Source organism: Phoca vitulina, unplaced genomic scaffold, assembly GCF_004348235.1.
Source record: "Phoca vitulina isolate PV1807 unplaced genomic scaffold, GSC_HSeal_1.0 scaffold3, whole genome shotgun sequence".
In the NCBI taxonomy this organism is placed as follows: domain Eukaryota; kingdom Metazoa; phylum Chordata; class Mammalia; order Carnivora; family Phocidae; genus Phoca; species Phoca vitulina.
In genome coordinates this window covers 25,149,803-25,172,482 of record NW_022589706.1, presented here as the reverse complement: position 1 = coordinate 25,172,482, position 22,680 = coordinate 25,149,803, and the positions used below count along the sequence as shown (strand labels likewise).

The 22,680-nt window shown below is 38.5% G+C and overlaps 1 protein-coding gene across 1 annotated transcript in view; it reads right to left on the bottom strand.

The window, feature by feature from the left end:
• Positions 1 to 15,475: 15,475 nt before the first annotated feature.
• DTHD1 (death domain containing 1) overlaps positions 15,476 to 22,680 on the bottom strand; it is a 60,774-nt gene continuing 53,569 nt past the window's right edge. Inside the window, 3 exon segments of the mRNA XM_032399231.1 lie at positions 15,476 to 15,795; positions 18,521 to 18,544; positions 18,547 to 18,577. Coding sequence (XP_032255122.1) covers positions 15,476 to 15,795; positions 18,521 to 18,544; positions 18,547 to 18,577 — 375 coding nt within the window.

Sequence of the window (22,680 nt, the reverse complement as noted above, 5' to 3'; positions counted from 1 at the left end):
CTCAAACTCCCGTATTGTCCAACACCATGGGGGTTTGCGCTTCTGTACTCCCTGCCTGGCTCCCCCGGTGTGTGGCTTTCCGCTGTCCCAAGACAATGACTCACACGTTAGTGAGAATTTTGTTCAATGTATTACCCGTTCAGAATATTTTTCCTTTGTCTTATTTCATCTCGCAGTAATAGCAGCAGGCGGTGAAGGAGACTCACAGGACAGGAAAGCATCCTGGCATGGTGGCACATGCCACAGGTGTGCTCACCAGCTCCACCCGAATGTTCCACCCTGCTTCCATGTACCCTGCTTTCCGCTAAAGATACCGGACCTTTTTGAAAACTCTTTAAATCATTCATGTTCACTGTTTGATATTTTTTCTTTGTTTTTCGTGTTAGTTCCTGTCAATGTAGATGCTCTTAGGAAATTCCAAAGGCACCGACAACATTGTTGTTAATAGGCTCTTCGGTATTTTCATAATTATATTCTTTTGGGGTTTTTTTGTTTTGTTTTAAAGTATTTTTTTAAAAGATTTTATTTATTTATTTGAGAGAAAGAGAGAGCAGAAGCAGGGGGAGCAGCAGGTAGAGGTAGGGGGAGAAAGAGGCTCCCCACCAAGCAGAGAGCCCAACGCAGGACTCGATCCCAGGACCCCGGGATCATGACCCGAGCCGAAGGCAGACGCTTAACCAACTGAGCTGCCTGGGATCCCCATAATTATATTCTCTGGGCTATAAATTCCCAAAGGAAAATTGTTTTCTTTGAAGAACCCTTTCCACTCTTAAAAATGAAAGATCTCAAAGTGCTTTTTTCAATTTTGGTTTTATCTAGCTATATTTATCATATTATAAATTTAAACAAATTTTTGATGTATGTATTGATTAATGCATTTAAAACAGCAATTATAAGTCCATTATATGTTAACATATATAACATTTTCATTAAAAATAACTATTTTCCCAACAAAATAGAGAAGCCTGGCACTGTTTAAATTATAACAAATCTTTTTAATATAAGGTTTGATTTAAAAAAAAAATACAGCTGGATTCTTATATCTGCTTTTATATTTAATCATCACACATCATGTACCCTCTGGAAGATTCCACTGCATACTAATAAGAGAAAGAGAATGAAAAGGGAAAACAAAATATTAGTTATATTACAATGAGTTTTTACTTCATCTTCTCAGATCCCCTGGGAGAGTTTCAGGGACCCCACCACCATTACCATATTTTGAGAATCACTGCTTTCAGTGACAGTTAAACAAAAAGAAATATCAGTGGCATTTCACTGTACAGCCATCTACAATAGCAAAAATGGCAAGGGAAAGGTAAAATTTAATGCTTAGTGTCATTTGTCCAGGGATGTAGCTTAATATTTTCCTGCTCGGGGCAAAGATGATTAGAGATAGACTTCCCCCAGGACCTTCAGTCCTGTTGCTACCAGATCATTAGATGATGCTTGTGCAACCAGAATGGTGCTGATGGGTGGAATATAACTTGGTCTTCTTAAAGTCTTTATTATCCCATCCTTTAGGAAGGGAGTTCATGTCTCCTGCCAAGAACCCTTCTGGCAGGTAGAGGAAGTCTATAAATTCCATTCAAAGTGAAGTTTTCCGTGTTTAAAATAAAATACATAAAATTACAAAGAAAACATATTGAAATAAAGGCATCAATATATTTTATATTGAGATATAATAATCTTTTAATAAGTCGTAAAGTAACAAAATCTAATGAGAGGAAAATAACCAATATCATGTCAAAGTAGTGATGTGCATAAACCGTATTTCAAGAGATCTGAAACAGTTGTAAGGTGATATGAAAATATCTCTGATTTCTATTAGGACAAAGTCAGGTACTACTACTATTTTGGTGGTTTGCTGCCTTCATTCAGAGTAGGTTAGTAAAAATGCGAATGCAGTCTTTCATTTTATCTTTTATAAACTCTCTGAATTCTATCCATAGATGCCATTGAGATCTGTGAACTCTAGGTTAAGGAATGTTCTTCTAGAGAGCAGTGGTTCTCAAAACGTGATCCTAAGACCAGGAACATCACAATCACCTGGAAACTTGTTAGAAATGCAAATTCTTGGGTCCTACCTCAGACCTGCTGAATCAATACTAGGGGTGGGGTCTGGTAATCTGTGTTTTGACAGATGCTGGTACACACCAATGTCTTAGAAGGCCATCTACTCAGGAGCAAAGTATAACCTGCATTAAGGAAAGCAGAGGCAAGCCAGGTACATAGTCAAGACCTAGAGCAAAATGGAACTTTTTTTAAGGTCATGCAAAATTCCTTGCACAGAAAGATGCATGCAGGACTTATGGAACACTAATAAAATAGAAGAGGACTTGGAGACCATCTTCATCTGTTCCATCTCTCGTTTCATGTGAAATGATACGTTAGCTGTGTTAATAAGTATGTTGAAAACTGCTGAGTTTAAGCATGAGGATTTTGGTTGAATTTGAATGAATGAATGGATGGACGGTGTTACAATCAACTATCTGTTATGGGTATATGTAGGGATGGGAGGAAAACAGCAACCCTCAAGCAGTATATATCCCAAATACATCCAATCTTTTCATCCGTAAAGTGAAAAACATTATGACAGAGATATTAAGGGACTTGCTAAAAGTCAGCTGTGAATTAGTTTCGGAGCCTGAACAAGGAACTCAGGATATCTCATCTCTCGTCTAATACTGATGTTCTTATATGTCTTACGGCAGTAGCTTCACAGCCTGTACTATGCCATTTTTCTATACTCTAATCCAGACTCTTCTCCGAAAGGCAGAGTTGTTTCTCAGCAAATGTTAGTTTGCTATCTCTGGAACTTCCCAGGTGAAATCTGAATCCCCCTCCATACAGAGGGTAAGGAGAGACTGCAGAAACAGGCAGGCTATGCCAGATTGGTAGGTGGCAGGTTGAAAAAGCAAGGGAACTTACTTAGGCTTGTCTTGGGAGGTGCAAGGTGAGTAGATCTCTGCACATGCCCACCAAGTCTGAAGGTTTTACATAGAGGCCTTAACTGGGCTCAGTCATGTAGACTATCCAGATGGTCTCAACCACATATTTCTATCTCAAGTGTCCTTGAAGAGCTTCTAGTGCAGGGAAGGTAAGCAGAGCATAAGTTCTTAAAACAGGAGAAGGGGTGTGGGACCTCCAGTTGCTGGGTCTACTGGCGGTCACATCCACTCAATGACCTCCTCCAGCAGCAAGATTTTGTAAACTAGGTAAACAACCTCTTTAGAGCTGCTTGCAGTATTCTACCCACTGACTTAGGACTGGCAATTTAAATTCTTTATATGCTAGTCTAAAGAGCGCAAACCCTAAACAGACAAGACATGAGCAGTTCTCTTCTAGAAAGACAACTTGAGACATTGAATTGAAACAATGTTACTGAATCCAAAGATAATTGCATTCCCAAATATATAAGAAGAAGAAAGGAGGAGATTGTTTTCCTGAACAGAGACATATAATTCAACGGGACAAGTTACAGTGAAAGAGAAGGAAAGTGAACCTGGGTGGAGGGCAGCCTGGCAGTGAATGCTAATGAATAATGGAGCACTCTTCAAGGAAGACACTGGAAGATCCATTACTTAGGAAGCCTAGAATAATTTCTCATGGCAAGATTTCATTTCACAAAACTGTAGGTTGGATCACCCGTTTGCAGCTTTCGTGCCTTATTTATGAACTTAGCTAACTTTTAAGATCATGTGGTTTAAACCCTTTTATATGGCATATTGTTCCAACCCCTCTAATAATACCAAGTAACATTTAACATAGATCTTGAAATAGGGGAAGAATTCTCTTAAAGGTCATTTATTTTCCATGTATTTTATTTAAATGATATTTTCTTACAAATGCATGAGTAGGGAAATATTATTCATGAAGCTTTTGTTACAGAAGAATACTAAGATTAAATTAAAAAGGATCTTGGACAAAAATTATGGGGACTTGTCAAAAATATCTCAAATGGTCAAAGAATATTTCATGTATGCTACAAAAATAAGAACAGAGGAAAAGCATAGTGAGGAGAGGTCAAGGTTAGTATAGGAAATATGTGCATTGAAATAAAAGACTATAACAATGAAAGTGCCCTTATATTTGTTCATATTATTCTCATGAGAAAAGCTTTTGAATAGATTTTTGAGTCTCGCATAAAGGAAAGAATGAAGAGGTCTCATCCAACCGCTGCAGACACTTGTGCGGTCATAACAAATTTTTTAAAAATGAAAAAGTCTAAATTAAATAACTCAAGACCCTGAAAAATATCTCATGTTCAAAGTCATATTTTGGGTGGACCACAACTGCTGCAAATATTCACCCAGAGTCAGCAAATAACTCAATTAGCATACCTGGCAAAGTTAATAAAACCCATAAAATAACTTTCAGAAGAAAGGACTTGAGAGGTCATGAAATCACAGGAAATACAATCATAAGCTCTGGATTTGGAAGGGAGTTTAGTGATCCTGTATTATAATCATGTCTTATCATTTTTCCATTTCTTTTTTTTTCTCTTTTTGCCTTACTCTCTGTTGACTGAGCGTATTTCTAAACTCTACCATCATACACAAGCAGATAATTCTGAACATAAATTCTACTTTTAGGGGCACCTGGGTGGTTCAGTTGTTTAAGCACCTGCCTTCAGCTCAGGTCATGATCCCAGGGTCCTGGGATTGAGCCCCTGTATCCATCTGGCTCCCTGCTCAGTGGGGAGTCTGTTTCTCCCTCTCCTTCTCCCCCTCCCCCCCTGCTCATGCTCTGTCTGTCTCTCTCTCTCTGTCAAATAAATAAATAAATAAATAAATAAATAAATAAATAAATAAAATCTTTTTAAAAATTCTACTTTTATTGATGATTCAAAGTTATCAACCTAAAGAAGAGTGTATTGATTTTCTATTGCTGTGTAACAAATTATCACAAACTTGGTGACTTAAAAAATACGTATTTATATGTTCAGTTTCCTGGGTCAGGAGTCTGTCACATTTTAGCTAGTCTTTTGTGCAAACTTGGTTTCAGAAGGCTGAATTCAAAATGTTGACTGGTTGATTTCTCATCTGGAAATATGATTAGGGATATTCTTCCAAATTCCAACAGGCCGTTGGCAGAATTCACTTCCTTGTGGTTATAGGACTGATGTCCCTAATGTCTTGCCAGTTGTCATTACAGACTTCTTTCTTCTCTAGAGACTACACTTAGATCCTTGCCATGTGGTCCCCTCTATTTCAGGAATTGAGAACCTTTGTCATCTTAAATCTCTTTCATGCTTCAGTTCTAACTTCTCCCTCCAAGACCAGTTCATGAGATTAGTTCAGGCCCACCTGAATAATCTTATTTTAAAGTCAACTGGGTCATATAGCATAACCTCTTCCTGGGAGTTAAATCTATTATATTCATTATATTCATTGTCAGAGTTTTTATGACAGGAGAGTGGGAAATCTTGGGGGTCATCTTAGAATTCTGCCTAGCACAGTTTTATGGAATGGTGAGAACACAGACTTTGAATCAGATAGGAAGGGGTTTAAAAACCTAACTTCACAACCTGTTATGTAATAGGTGCTTAATAAATACTTGTTGATTGAATTATGATTGAGTGAATAAATGAATAAACAAGGAAATGTGTAAATAAATGAACCTAACCTTCAAAACCTATTTCATCATCTAGGAAAAAAAAATAATGGCATCTAATAGAAGAATACTTATAAAAATGAAATGAAATTATACATAAAAATTTCTTGGTGGGCACCTGGATGGCTCAGTCGCTTAAGCATCTGACTCTTGATTTTGGCTCCGACCATGATCGGGCTCCACACTCAGTGGGGAGTCTGCTTGGGATTCTCTCTCTCTCTCCATCTCCTTCTGCCCCTCCTGCTTGCATATTTTCTCTCTCTCTCTCATAAATAAATAAAATCTTTTTTAAAAAAAGTTCTTGGCACCTAATTGGCACTCAATAAACCAGTATCTATTATTACTCTTTCTACAGTGGCATTATATCTGGGCTTATCATTTCTGTAATGACTTCTAATTTCCCCATTTGCTGTGGCAATCTGCGGTTAATACCAACAGGGATTCCAATCTTTGAATTTTTGCTGACCTTCTAATCACTTTTTCTTCTTTTTGCTTTGTTTATAGAGCCTATGTCTCAACTCCTTTTCTTAAAGTCTCACTGATAGCCAATAATATTGTTTTCTTCCTTATGCTTGGTAAACTATTTACATCAATCAGATAATAGGGAGTCACACCAACAAAAATATATGTTACGTATATATTTTTCATGCTATGTGTCACAAGTAGGCTCTGGACCTCTTTCATGTATCAGGATCCAGGCTGATGGAAGAGTTTTCACTGGGACATTGCTGATCTCAAGGCAGAGAGAGAAGAAACATGATGGAACCATTCAATGGCTCTTAAAGTCTCTGTTTAAATATGGCACTCCTTGCCTTGGGCACACAAAGCATATCATCAAGGGTTACTTCAATGGGATGGGAACGTAGCATTCTCCCACAAAAAGAAGCAGCAAAAATTTTAGTATACTCAATCACATTTCAGTCGTCATTTTTGCGTATTTGACTATTTCCAGTTGTGCTGCTCATTTTTGCTTTATATTTAGGGGCTGTTCTATTGTCATCACAACATTGTTAGTTTGTGTGTTTGTGATGCTTTGTGGAAGAAGTAATAATCAGCTTATTTTAGAATTTATCTCAGGAGATATATTATTTTAATATAATCACAACTAAAACTAATATTCTGAAAATTATCACCTGATTATTTTTAAATAATCTTAATTTAGAGATTTATTTTTAATGTATGTTAGCCGCTTTTATTTACTGACAAACCATAGGAACACTCCATTCAAAACCTTTCAAAAATTAAAAGGCAATTCTTCAGAAATCACATCCATCAATAGCATTTATCAGAAAGTTAAGTGAATCAAAAGTATATTTATTCCGTGATACTGTCAATCATTTATACTTCCAGTTTCTATTCTTAGACAATTTCAACAGAATGACACACATCAATTCCAATGATCAATAATAGATTGCATTGTTATTTCTATTGCATTAGTTGAAGAAACAGAAGGTACAACATAACATAAAGACCTGGATAGATGCAGAAATTTCTATGTACTTCATTTTTTCATATCAAAAGGGAATTGGGTATTTCTGACTATTAGACCAGAAGCTAGCCACAAAATGATGTACTATTACATTAACGATGTGTTGACCATAGATCAAATTATGCCTTCTACCCTAAAACAACTTTATTTTTTTAAACCTCGCAAAACACTTTGACAACGTAAAGGAATTCTCTCTGTAGTCTTAAATGATTCCTTAATTTTATCTGAGACACAGAGGCCCTCTTGTGGCAACCTCTAGGTATTTGCACTATTTCTGAAGACCAGTTTCAACTTGTAAGACACAGACACAGGGCCTATTGTGGACCAAGGCCTGGGTTGCTTTGAATTTTTGAGGCCCTCAGTGTCTGTAAAAATCACCAAAAAGAAGTCTAAAAATAATATACTCTAATACAGAGCATTTTAAATTCTTTAGCACACACACACACAAAATACAGTAGAATAGAGTTTTGCTCTTTAAAATGAGAGATCAAAAATATTAATTCTCTGTAAGCTTGGTGTGCAGTCCATTAATGGGACCAGATTTAAAGGGGTACAAGAATCCACTTCCAGGGAAGTCTGTCCATCTTCGTGATTGTGGCATGGCTATTTTCATTAAGAGAGAATTTTAAAACTCTGTGTTTAAGTTCCTCTGTTACTATGAGGCCTGGGTCAAGTGCTCCTCCTTCCCAACTATCCCAATTCCCTGCCTCAGCTCCCGACCCCACCCTGCTTCGTCTTGTGAACAGATAAATTGTCTCAAAATACGCCCATAAACTGAAAGAAAAAGTCTTGTATATTCAGCACAGAACAGAGCCTTCCCTGTTCCCTTCTCTTTCCCTCCTATGCTACTCTATGTTCTGTGCTAACCATGAGAAATAAAAATAAAGTTGAGAGTGCTTGGGACAGGAAGTAAATAGCAGGCAATGTCCTTAAACTTCCATGTGCATAAACATCCCTGAGGGAGTCCCTGAGAATACAGATTCCTCAGTTCTGTAGCCAACGACACCGATTTAGGGGGCTGACTCGTGGTTCTGGAAAACTGGGTTTTAACACCCCTTCCAAGTTTTTCTGGGGCCATCTGGCTAGAAAAATGGTTCTTTGACCTGGCTGCAGAATCAGCTGGAGAGTTTTAAAATTCTGATTCCCAGGACCCACCCCAGATGACTTTAATCAGAATTTCTCAGGATGGGGCCAGGCACCCCCTACTGATTCTAACGTGCAGTCAATTTGAAAACTACGGGGCCAGCACACCGAAGCATACATGTCAGAGCCTGATCGACCAAAGACTACCAGAACACACCTAAAGGTCAACAAAGTCAGGTGTAACTGACTCACTGCAGTGAGGGAGATCGCATGCCAAAGCAACAGTGGTGTCTCGGTAAACAAAAGCAAAGATAGAGTTATTTTAAGACCTAGACATAGGGCAGAGCTGAGTATTTTCATGGGCTCACAGCAAAGCAGAGCTTGTGTAAAGGGACTGACATCGGGTCCACACTGCAAATGGACCCAGGGTCCTGCTCCCTTGAAAACAATAACATTGAGGTAGATGTACAGTGTTGTATCCAGAAACCCTCTCTCTCAGACTCTGCACCTGGATTGTCAGTGAAGACCGCATTTCTGGGTCAAAGTGTCTTAGATCCTCCAGGCAAGAGAGGAATATTTCTTTCTTACTGATGTGATTTCAAACAGTGAAGTTTGTAATAGTCTGTGATTTTTGAAAAACAATGTTTTTCAGTGTATAGAAAAGCAACAGTCACTCAAAGAAAGGCACATTTTGCAGCTTCAGTATGTTCTTGGGAGAAATAGTGGATCCTGTTAATTTTGTAGCTGGCTTCATGTCTGTCTGCTGGTCCAGCCTGATAAACGACAGGGCAGATATTTACAGTCCAAGCTAACTTTTATCTTTTTAGACAAGACATCTGCCCTACAGGGTTGCTTTCAGAAGGGAAACAGAATAGGAAAAGAGGGTCATAGCATGTCAGCATGTAGATGTCACTCATGCATTACTTCAACAGGACTAAATGAGTGCCTACTATGTGCTGGGACCCCTGCAGGGTATCAGAAATTCAACAATGAACAAAACTCGGCCCCTGCCCTCGAGATACTTACAAACTGGTTGAAGAAAAACACAGATAAATAGGCAATTGCAACAGAGTATGGAAGAACTGTAACTAGACTTCAGAGTAGCCATGAACAATTAACCCAGTCTTGGGTATTTAGGGAACTGGAAAAATGTTACCCGAGGTTATGGAAGATAGAGGACTATGGGGGTGGGGTCAGGGGTGGAACCAGGGGCAGAAAGTGGTGGTAGAGGAAAAAAAAAGACTTTGAAAACAGATTTGTTTGGCCTCTAATCCAGACTCTACACTGACTGGGTATCACTGTAACTCTGAGTTGCATTTTCTCATCTGTAAAGTAAGGATAACAAAACAGAGAAACATGCATGGCGTGCCAGAGTTCTAAGTAATAGGATTACATCAACGAACAAGAGACAAGCTCTCTGGCCCTTAGAGAGCATGCACAAAGGTGGGAGTTTACCAAAAGTAAATAATAACCATAATTGAAATGTAAATTATTTAGCATGTTAGGCCATAAATGCAGAGTGATGGAAATTGGACACACCAGTAGAGAAAGCCCGGGAGAAGGGGCAAGTTGAGAATTAAATGATGTGACGTCTGTCAAAATGCCTAGACATCACACAGAGGAATTCTCATGACGTTGAGTCCCAGAAGCCATGCTTGGCTCAGCTAAAGGGGAAACCAGCACCTGCATGTCAATCACTACTTTGACCTCACTCAGCATTTCCCTTTTCTTCTGAACTACCACTATTCTACCTTTCAGGGGCCTGAATTTGTACCTTCGACAAACTTCTCCTTCTATAGCACAACTCTGGATTATAACTCAGGGGAGATTCTTCAGTGAGAATATTTCTGGGCAAGTCATCAGACAGCCATTGACATTTCTCATAAACACTGATACCAGTTGGGGAATTTGAAGTTGGGCCCTCTTTTCCTTATAACGCTCTAAATTTCCCTTGGCTTATTCTGCCCCCTTTCTTTTATGCCCTGCTCCAAGCCAGAAGTTGATTGAAAGAGTAGTTCTCAACACCCTCCCTCAAGGTCTATGGCACCCTATTCTTAAGTCCAGTGATAGCATTTCTGTATTCTCCCAACACCCACCCTCCCCCTGACTGGAACTGTGTGGAAGGAATTTTGTTTCTCATATTTACTGGGGTGAGGGGGTGCTCTGTGCCTTTGGTGGGCAGAGGTCAGGGATGCTAAATGGTCTTCAGTGCATGATCCAGTTCAGGTTACTTAAAAAAATATATTCCATTCAAAATGTCAATAACACTCCCCCCCCACCCCTTGACAAACACTGGGTAGGAAAATAGAACTTTCCCCACAAAATTTCGATATTTGGAAAATTGGATTATGATGCCTTCAAAGTCTATCTAACTTACCTGTTATGATGTTTCTATCTTACTCTAAAATACTTCAGAATATACAATGTGATATTGTGTATGTGTTCATTTACGCTACATTTTTTAGGAATAATCAATTGCTGTAATCATGAATTTATGCTACAGATATAGTATGTGTTTGATTAAGATAACTATGGTTTAACATCATAAGTTTTGTTAAGTAGAATAATAAATGTTAGAAGCTTTTATTTGAAATATTTAGTGCTTAATAATTAGCAAAATGATGGTTGTAATGGGTTTTCATTAGTGAAATTGATGTTATTCAAGATATGTAGATTGGTCTGAATGGTAGAAACATTCATACCCCTCTGTGGTGTAAAATTATTTTTATTAAATTATTATTAACTGCTAAATAAATGTCCTGTTTTGCAGCCACTACTTTGAAGGGTTCTTGATGTGCCTGAGTAGCCAAATTGTGGCAAAGTAGCTCTGATCATTGGTGACTACTCATATCTGCCACAAATAACCCAGTATTTATGCGTCACCTATTTTGTGTTTAGTCAATTTGCAATATTTTCCTAAACTGCCCGTCTCTTAAACAAGTCTAAGATTATTTAACTAACTGAACTGGGACAAATATCAGTGTTGTCAACATCACACTTCCCTCTTACCTCCTGCTCTTTTCCCCATCCCCATCCTCAAAATTCAAATCCATTTGTACCACTGATGTGAGTTAGAGATGTTGTTTGGCAAAATGAGAAGTAGGATAATGGAGAAAGATATTTCCACTCCCTGTCTTTCTTCCCCTTGGCCTGGTGGCAACATGCTGTGGTGGGAGCCAAGCCAGCATTCAACATTTGAATCCTGGCTATGTCTCTCCCTTATGACCTTAGGCAAGGCACTCAATCTCTCGAAACTCCAGTTTCCTCTCATAAACTGGGGGCTATGTGCCTACCTCACAGGGTAGTGGGAGTATTAAATAAATCAGTGCTTGTAAAGGGCTAAGCTTGAAGAGTCTGGTTCATTACAGGAGATAAACTAAATGTTGATCTCATTCGTTTACTCTTTCTTTGCATGGAAAACATACCCCCAGGGAACCGTCTCTTAGTCATTTCTGTGCTTGTAGTGTTGAAAAGATTGCCAGACCCAGAGCTTGTGATCAATATATATCTATTGAATAAATGAATTTATTTAACATTTCTTGCATTGGAATTTGGCTACATTTTGACCCCATAAGCTCTCTGACATTCTCGAATCTGTCCACATGTCTGATATATTATTTCTCCCTCTGATGCTTTCTAAAATAGCAAAGTCAATGGAATATACTCTATCAGTTGGTAGGGAAATTACTGTAAAAAATTTAGGCCAAATTTTTTTTTTCTCAATAGAGCAACTAAAGACAATCCAGGCTTACGTAGTCTGTAGAATTTCATGTTATGTGCCTCAAGTTAATTCCTTTTGATGAATTCTTAAAAATAGTGTTTTCCTAAGAATCTTCATAACCTGATGGTTAGGATATAAAATGGCAATTTGGTGATGTATATCAAGAGCCTTTAAAATGCTTTTAGCAAGTAATCCCAGTTCAAAACATTTACCCTGATGAAATAATAATCCACATACATGTGTAGAAAAATGGCCATTGCAGTATGTGTAGAATAATGGCCATTATTAGTATGAAAAGAAGGAAGTCACCTGAGTTACAACAAAAGGAGAAAGTTTAAATTAATTATGGTTAAACAATCATTGCACTCTTGGGTTTATATCTGGAAGAAATAAATATATATGTCCACTAAGAGGCATGCACAGAATGTTCACAAAACACTGTTCATGATAGCTCCAAATTGGAATCTACTGAAATGTTCATCTGTAAGTGGAATAGATCTGTAATTTGTAGTATATCCATATAATGGACTAGTATGCATTAAGGAAGTACTAAGGAGAAGAAACAAAGTATTGCCACATGAACAACATGGATGGATTTTAACAACATAAAGCTGAATATAAGAAAGCCAGACATAAAAGAATATATACTGCATCATTCTATTTTTTTAATTTTCAAAAACTGCTAATATTAAAATGGCATGACTATGAAATGGGATATTTTGCAGCTATTAAAACACTTAAATATATTAGAAAATGTTCATAATTTAATAAAAGACAGTAATATTTAAAGTTGTATACATAATGTATGATCCCCATTCTGAAAAAAATCATATATATATAATATATGACCCCCATTCTGAAAAAATAATTTATATATATATATATATATATAGAGAGAGAGAGAGAGAGAGAGAGAGAGAGAAATATCAGAGTCTTGATACAAAATATATGATAATACTCAGAATAATTAAAGGAGGCTTTATCTTAAAGGATGGTCAGGGGGTAGGGGAGCCACAAGGGATAGGGCAGCAATAAAGCTGTTGCTTCCCTGAGACCTGAAGAGACAAGAGGAGGACCAGATCCCAAAACCCAGGAGATAGTCGCCCAGAGAGGAGAGGAGCGGTGGCCTTTGGGTGAAGGTTACAGCCTTCAGTGAATTTGAAGGGAGGAAGACAGGAATAACCTAACTCATTCTCCTCTCTTCTCCCAGTCTCCTGCTGGGGTTTCCATTACCCAAACCCAACAAGAAGCCAGAGGCACCGCTGATGAGATCCATACAGGTCAACTGACAGAGAGCAGGGTGCCTAGGGGTGGGGTGTGGCCCACTGACCGCACGAGGCACGGGCTACCTATCAGACTGATTCCTTTGATAACCTAGGTGAGAGCCAGTGCCCAAGAGATGCCCCATTTGTTTCTATATATACACACCCTTATATTGTTTTACCGTTGCAATAATATATGCCTGTTTTTTTAATTCTGGAAAGATGTATCAGAGAGTGTGTGTGTGTGTGTGTGTGAAGGGATGGGTGCCTGTGAGGGTATATATGTGAAGTATGGGACTGGATTTGTGTGTGAGAAGAACGGGTGTTTGTGAAAGTGCACAGGCAATATGTGTTATTTATGTGTGTGCATGTCTGTGGAGTATGTATGTTAGTGAGAATTTGTAGGAGGGGCTGAATGTGAATAAGTGTGTGTGAGAGGTGGGAGTGGGCTGTGTGCTAAGATGTGTGTTTGTGACAATGCACGCGTATGTGTGAGGATGCACAGATGGATGTAAGACTGGGTACATGGACAGGATAGTTAGATGTGTTCCAGGGTGTTTGTGAGAGGTGTGTGGGAGGGTGTGTGTATGTATGGGTGATGGTGCCTGGGTGTGAGAGAGATGAGGACATGGAAGGGGGTGTGAGAAGAAATGCATGAGTAAGGAGGGGGATGAGTGTGGCAGTATGTGTAAGGGGATTTATAGATAGTACGTGTGTGCATGTGAGCACACAGGTGAGTGTATTTATATACATCCATACACATAGCAATAGAAATATTTCCTTCTAGGAAAAAAAGAAAAACTGGAAGAAAATACTCTAAAATGTTCATAATAGTCTCTAGTGTTGGAACAGGGATCCTGGCTACTTCACTCACTCATGACCTTAGCAAGGCACTCAATCTTTTGAATCTCCTTTCCTCTCCTGTAAGTTGGGACAGTGTACCTACCTCACAGAGCAGTCGGAAGGATTAAATAAGTCAATGCTTGTAAAGGGATAACCATAAAGAGCCTGGCTCATTACAGGCAATAAACAACTCTACTTTTCTGCTACTTTGTAGTCAGAAAAACAATGAACATTTCAGCCTGTTTCCTTCATTCCAAGAGCACATGAAAAATATTGTACCTTTCTGGAAACATGTAAAAATAATACATATCTTGACCAACAAAATGTGTCTTAATAGGAATGTATTTGAAAATTGGAATCCACTTTTTCAATATGTAGCCAAATAGATATCTAGGTCCTTGGTTAATTTGTAAAAGGAAATCTTGCCTTTAAAATTCAGATCCATATAAGTGTTTAATTTTTCATGTGATTTCATTAATTTTCTGGTATTCAATAATAAAAACTAATCACAACTGATGCTGACAAGCCAAGGCCCTGATGGTTTTGCATTAATGAGATGGTAGTATGAATGTAATATCCCATTCATATCACATTGTTTTAGCTAAAACTAAAGTCTCAAAGCTTATGCACCAGGCATTATCAGGGATTATCAGTGATGGAGGAGCTTTAGTGATTGTTATTTTTTTTCTTTTAGCTTTGTGTTTTTTATAGTTTTTTAACGATGAACATATATAGGGCTTATATAATAAGATTTCTATGAAAACTGATTTAAGAGTAAGTTGTTTTCCTAAGTTAAAAAGGCCCTAAATTCTTTCACTGATACTTCACTTTCTCTGCACTGCCTCCTTTCTCTAATAATAAAATAATAAGATTTTCCCTATTCCAAGGTCCTTTTTCTTAATAAAAGAAAAGTTTGTGGCAGCAAATGGCCGATGTTATTCTACTTTTAATTTATTTCAAACTTGTCTGTTTTCTTACTGATTTACTATCATCAGCATCAGGTCTCTGCAATCCCATTTATTTTGTATTGTTAACTGTAGGCTCCACAGTATATGCATAATGTGAATTAGTTGCTTGGGGTCCTGCAGAACTAGTTTACTTTTATGTAGATAACAATAAAAAAGGGGGATTCTGTATATCATATCTTTCCTTCCCACTCAGAAAACAACCTCTGCTATTAAAATGTAAACACAGCAAACTCTATCACAAATGCTATTAAACTTGGCTGAGCTCAAGACAATAATTCTTGCAGAACGTACATCTCTGAACCACAAAGGAGCGCTCAAACCCAAGAATGCTTTTATGATCTGATTAGTGTTTTCCATCTGTCTCAAATAGCACATCTATCAAAGACTCAGTTCAAACAACTTGACTTGGAAACTTGCTAGTAAAATGTTGACGGAAACCTCCTTAAAACCAGCTACGACCCTTCTCTAGGGCAAAAGAAAGAGCAACCTCGCGTTATTCTGCTGAATCAAACCACTGCTGTGGCTCCGTGAACACCTTCTTTCCCCACTTGAATTTGAGCTCTTCGAAAAGATCGCTCCTGCGGATCTTGTGGAGGTGACGAGCCAGAAGGCGAGCTTTGTCGGTGGAATTTGGAAGTGATTTTTTCCAGAAGCAAAGAAGTTCGTGGATCTGTTCTGTGAGATCACCAGGGTTCTTCAGTCTGATGAGCTCAATGGTGCTGCGGCTAAGAGGGAGGGACGAGGAGAGACTCGCGGCGTTTTCTTCGGAGAGCTCCTCGGCCAGCCAGTGCAGCAGGTTGTCCCACAGCGCTTCTGCCAGGCACACGCGGAACACGTCACGTAAGGACTCTTTCCCCGGGGGCAGTGCTGATCTCACCCTCTGCACCTCCGTCCCGGGAAGTCTAAGGGGCTCTCTGGTTTGGCCTCTGAACGGTGGAAAGATGTGGAACCAGCCCAGTGGACAGCTGAAAGCCTTTGGATCCCTGCTATTTCTGGGGTCTTCTCCCCGGAGGGAATGACTGATTGCCTAAGACTAGAAATGCTTCTCAGATTTTAACTCCCCTGAGATCCAGGAAGGCTTGTTAAAATGGATTTTAGGCTGTGCCCCAACTAGTCTAATTAAGTAAAACTAGAGTAGGGGCAAAATTGGGCATTTTTAACAAACTCTGAGGTGATGTTGACATTGGGGTTCCCAACCATGCTTTGAGTAGCACTATGTTAAAGGATACTTCTAGGTTCAAAAAAATTTTTTCTTCATTAGTACTAATCTGATGCATAAATTGTACCAGCAGCTACACAATCCTCTCACCACCAGCCCCAACTATACGCACACACAAACTCACCAAGATCCAACCCAAAGAGCAGTTCTGTGGAAGGTCCTTTACGCCAAAACATTTCCCCTGGCCTCTGGACTATTTGCAACCACAAACATCTCCTTTGAATATATCCTGTATTTCAGCATACCCCTTCCCTTATCCTGTGACTCACGTCTACCACCTAAACTCATGATTCCATTTTTCTCTTGTTTGGTTGGTTGTTTATTTGTTTTTCTTTGTGTAACTCCGAGCCATCACTCCCAGTAAAGCCCCTGAGCCCCCCATCCCCCAGCTTCTATGCCCCAGCCTGCACCATTCTCCGGATAACTCTTGCCTGGTCTGATGGGAGGTAAGAATTCTGCATCTGCCACCTTTGACTCCACGATTCCTTCCATCTACCTACTCACAGAAATTGCACCTAAATTTACATTATGAATCGTGCCACTTTTCTGGGAAAGCTACTCAGGAAATGGAGTCTCCATTACTTTCAAATCAACATTCTGCTTCCATTGTGCAATATAGGCTCATGATGGATGGGCAGGCCTCCTCTCCCCATCCACATCTTCTATCTCCTGCCATTCGCTGGCAGCAGCATCAGTAACCCTGTTGATAATCAGTCACAGATCCGACCACATTGTTCCTTAATCTTGTTGACATCAATCACCTGTACTGTGATTCCACATAAGAAACTGACTTTCATGGCCAATCCTCAGGTTTCATCTCCCTCCAAGGCATCAGCTTCTCAATATTACTGCTGACCACTACTTCCTAAACCTCCACAGCTCTGTTCTGTTCCTCCTACTTAATATGCTTCTTGCCTCCTACTTAATATGCTTCTTGCGTCACTGACGCAGCGAGTCCTTTGATGACCGTCACTCATCTCTACTGGGTCTCACATACCTTCATACTATTAGAAGCACATGCTGCTCCTCATGATCAGCTATGTATGTCAACAACCACCTTGCATCCACCTTGGAATCTGTTGTCCTTTTTAGCTTTCATCGTTATCAATTTATCAATTGCCAATCCTGCTTTACTCACCCTACACTCAACTACCGAGATGTCCAGGGTTATGAAACTATGCCAGATGTCATCAACTAACTCTGTGCTCTGTACACCATTCAAGTCTTTATAGCAGCTAACAAACCCATTAAAAAAAAAATCTTTTTCCTAAATACAATATTCCCAGCAAGCACAAGAGGGGTGGGGGTAAGGGTAGAGGGAAAGGGAGAAGCAGACTCCCCACTAAGCAGGGAGCCCAACATGGGGCTCCATCCCAGGACCCTGAGATCATGACCTGAGCTGAAGGCAGCCACTTAACCGACTGAGCCATCCAGGCACCCTACAGAGCTGGGATATTTCACATCAGAGGAGATGGTTAGGGCAGTAAAAGTTGATGAATTCATTGAGGGGAGAGGACAGAGAAAGAAGAGGCCTGGGAGAGGAAGTAGTAATTCAGCAGAATCAGGAGGAAGAGAGTCAACAAAGGGGAAGAGAGGGAGGAGGAGAACCAGGGCAGGCCGTGGTACCCAAGGGAAGGAGTGAAATGCTTTCTGGAAATCAGAGAAGATACAGGCTGAGAGTTGTTTGCTCTGAGTTGTATTTAGAAGGGTGCTAGGAAGATCAGAAAGAGGATATCTTTTGAAGACCAAGATCAAATAACAAATGATCTGAAGATCAATAAATTATTTAGTGACCATTAACACTATAAAATGAATTGTTTCAAAGGCTAAAATAGAATAAAAGTGTCAAATTCTACCCTGAAGTCTACATCACTGTTATATAATTGAATTATGCATAACCACAATCAACTATCAAATGTTTCCTTTGTTGTGGTTTCATACCCACATACCTCTATTTAAAATCTACTGGCCTCAAATGTGGAGTTGAAGAGACCACACTTTGATTCACAAATTAATTGTCAACATTTCGGAACAAACTGTAGTTGTTTACCAAAGTAAGCAATTACTTAGTTATCTTAGTAAAATAATCCTTAGCAGGATTCATATTTCTTGTAGATTTCAAAAATTTTAATTACACCCATATTTGAGAATGTTTTGGTTTATATGTGCATGACTTCCAAAGGAAATTCATCTATTAGGCTAATAAACATAATGATTACTTAATTGCAAAGTCACTTTCTCCTTTTTTTATACAATGATTCACATATATATGAGGAAAAATAGTGCCACTGTAAGGAGGACTGAGCAAATATTTCATACCTACAGGATCGGTAGAAATTCTTTGGTACTCTGTGGATGGTTGATCAATTTTTTATGCTATTGGAGGAAAAGGACACAGAATAAGCAGAAGAATTCATTAATTTGTGAACAAGCTACAAATAAAAATCCATCTGAACCTTACCCATATTTGAAAGAAGTACTGAATTGCACACCTTGCAAAAGTAGAATGTGTATTTGTGCATGCATGCTCAGCAGTTGCTTTCCTAAGATAAGGCAAAATACATTAACCCAAATCTTTCAATGAATTTAAATATAAGACTACACGTTTAAATATTAGTATAGCAGTCACGTTAACTCTGAATCAATATTTTCCAACTAAAATTTGAAACTGTTAAGACCAACAAACATAGAGCAAGCTACCTGTATGCAACAAATGCAATATTTTATTAAAGCCCTGACGGGGAAGGCACCTTGCCCCAGCACTCAGCATGAGGCCTGGGTTCTCTAACAATAATTTTTGGGAATGAATGAGTGAACCAAAGTGCATACATGATGCCAAAAATAATCACGTTTTTGAGCAGATACTTTTCTGAAACCAATATTTTATCAAGAATATTCAAATATATAATTATTACTTTTCTCCACTGTCTGCAGAACAGTTTCTTCTCAGTGAATATGGGATCATGGAAACAACACAGGAGATAAAGGAATAACATCTGGGTTTGGAAAACTGTTCAGTTGTCTGGACAATTTATTTACCTCTCTGGTCTCAGCTCTGAAATGTGATTTATTAAAAAAAAAAACAAAAGTCTCAAAAACCTGTATACGAATGTTTGTAGCAGCTTGTAACAGCCCCAAACTGGAAATAATTAAAATTTCCTGCAGTAGTGAATGGTTAAACAAACTATGGGACATCCACACTATGGGGTGCTATTCAGTAATAAAAGGAACAGATCATTGATACAAGCAACAATTTGCATGGGCCTCTGCCCAATGGTTGAGTGAAAAACTCCAGTCTTAAAAGGTCACATATTCTATGATTCTATCTATATCACATTCTTAAAATTACAGAATTATAGAGATGGAGAATAGATTCGAAATTGCCAGGAGTTATGGATGGTGGGAGATGACCATAAAGGAGTAGCACAAGGGAGATCTTTGTGGTGATAAAATAGTTCTGTATCTTGAATGCAGTGGTTACACAATCTACACATGTGATAAAAGGGCCTAGAACTATATACACACATTATATCAATGTCAACTTCTTGGTTTTGATATTGTGGTATAGTTATGTAAAATGTAACCACTAAGGAGAATGGGGTAAAGGATACCCCAGACCTCTCTGTACTCTATTTTCCAACTTCCTACGAATCCATAATTATTTCAATAAAAACCTTTTTTTTTAATAGAGCGAGTTTAAATACCTTTTAATTATTTGGAACATTTTGGAAAATACAGACAATCCTAAAGGAAAAAAAATACCTTCTACAAATCATTTTCCAAGCTTCATGTAGGTTTTTAAAAAGCTGTCTATAAAACCTGACATAGATTTACTTATATGCAGATGCACTTGTGACAGAAAATGCTACAGTAGTAATTTACAGTGGAACCCAGTTTTGCATGCATGCACAGTAAAGAATATTTCAGTGATCCTACTTAAGGTACTGGTATGAACAATGAAGTTGTTGAAAAGCTAGTATTTCTCATTAATACTGTCCAAATGGTCAAAATAATATACACATAAAAGCATATGAGCTAATATATTAGGAGCCAGACAGGATTTCAGAAAATTAAGACTGGTAATCAAAGTTAATTTTTTAAAGATTTTATTTATTTATTTATTTGAGAGAGAGAGAGAGAGAGAAAGCACACGAGGTGGGGAGGGCAACAGGAGAGGGAGAAGCAGACTCCCCGCTGAGCAGGGAGCCTGACATGAGGCTCGATCCAGAACCCCGAGATCATGACCTGAGCTAAGGGCAGACACTTAACCCACTGAGCCACCAAGGTGCCCCTCAAAGTTAATTTTTAATGACAACATATCCATACAATATTCAATGGCACCAATTTTTATTTGGAAAATGTCATTAGCTATAAATGCCTCCTTCCTGTAAGAATGTTCTCAAAGGCAAATGCCTCTACTATTTAAGATAAGAGGTGAAATTTTTCTTATATTTGAATATTTTCCTCTCTAAACTATTGAATTGCCAAGTGCCTGATCAAAGGCAATCCTCACATATGCTTCAATACTTCTCAAAATAAAAACTTTTTAAAAAACACTTACTTCACAGCAATGATACAAGGATAATCCAAGTGTGTTACGCTAACTAACATAGCACACTGCTGGTTCACAGGGAGATTTCAATACAAGTGGTTAAATCTGAATATCGTACTTTGTAGGTATTCTTGTCATAGTCATCACATAAACATGTATATAAAATTTCCATTGAGAAGCTTTAATGGGGGGAAATTAGGAAATAGCATAAGAACAACAAAAGTTCAAGTGTATTAATATTGTGGAATTGAAAAGTAAGTGCACATAATTTTTGAAACATCAACTATGTGCTTAAACCTCACGAAACAAAAAATGAGAAATAGCAATTTAAACAGTGAAGCAGATTCTATCTTTCCCATCAAAGGGCACATGGCCTGGATTGAGCCTGAGACAAGAGACACTGTTATTTCTTTGTATAAATAAATGTCCTCCCTCAGTCCTTCTTTCTTCAGAAATGTCTCATAGCATTTTGATGCACTGAGAGTGAATCTACTGTTTAAGGATATGTATTTTTTCACATACTTGAAAATTCAAGCCCCATCCTTCTGGTGCCCAACGATAAAAGTAGTGGGTTGGAGGAGCATGGAAATCTCTGGCTCTTTTAGACTTGAAGTCACTATGCTGATCTCCCAATTGGCCTCTTCATCAGGGACGCTCAGTGCTCCCTTCACTTCCTTTTTCTTCCCTTTCCCCTTTTTTTTGTTTTTGTTTTTGTTTTTGCATGATTTTTTCTGGGCACTATTTTTGCCTTGCATACCACCTTTCAAATCTCACTAGTGCTCACGGTCAGCTCCAGGCAGAACAGAGAAGCCTCTGCTTGTCCTATGGCGTACCCCTCCCATGGATTCCCAGTATCAAAGGTGGCTCCCTGGATGCCTTCCTTGGTGGCCCTGACTCTAATTTTTTCCTACTTTCCTCTCTTCCCTGTTCTAATCCAAAGGTGTCATTCTGTTGCATCTTCTCAGCTTCTACTACTGGGTGAAGGAAGGTTTGCTATTCTTCTAAGGTTACCTGCTTTTATATTAATATTGTGTATTTTATTTTGCTGAATACCATTTCTTAAATGCCATGTGGAACATGTCACTGCTCAGGAAGATTGTTGGCAAAATCTAAACCTGGCTCCCAAGCTCTCCGTAATACACACCTACCTTGTAAAAGAGTGTAGTGGGGTGTAGGTAGCAGTTTTCCCTTCACCATTAGCCTCGCGAAGGCATCAGTATAAAATTATAAGTAATTCAGATATATACAGATGTGTCTTATTTATACTAAGTGCAGTGCAGGTCTCATTAACTAAAAAGTGGTCCAAAAAAATTGGAAGCAAAGAAAGCCATTCACACCTGAAATGGTGTTGTGTCTCGAATTTTATAGGCCATTGTTGTTAAGACTCCTTCAGTTATTATTCTTTCCGCATTGCCTAAATACAACCCTGTTACCAAATTCTTAAAACCAAGTGAACCATTTTTTAGTTGAGCTCATATATGTGTCATCTTGATCTTTTTGTGTGCAACCCAAAAAACTGGACTTGAGCACATTTATTATTTTACCCAACATTATTTCCCATGGCACCTTCAAAAGTTTCCCTTCATTATGTTTTCAGCACTCCAAGAACCTGCTATGATCAGTCTTGGCTCTACTTACTAGATTGGAATGTCTTTGAGAACCAAAAGGCATCTTGTTCCTATATTAATTCTTCACAGCGCTGGAAATGGTATTGTATACATAGGGTAGTATAAACTGTTTATATGATGACATCTTCTCTTGACCTGAATGATCTCCTCCTACAAATCCTACCATATTTTTAAGGCACCAGTCAAATTTCACCTCTTTTATCAACTACTCTCGTCCCTGCTTTCATATTTGGGAAGTTAGGTACTATCATTCAATTTATCTTTTAACATAATATTGTCTTGTGTTGTTGTTAATGCCA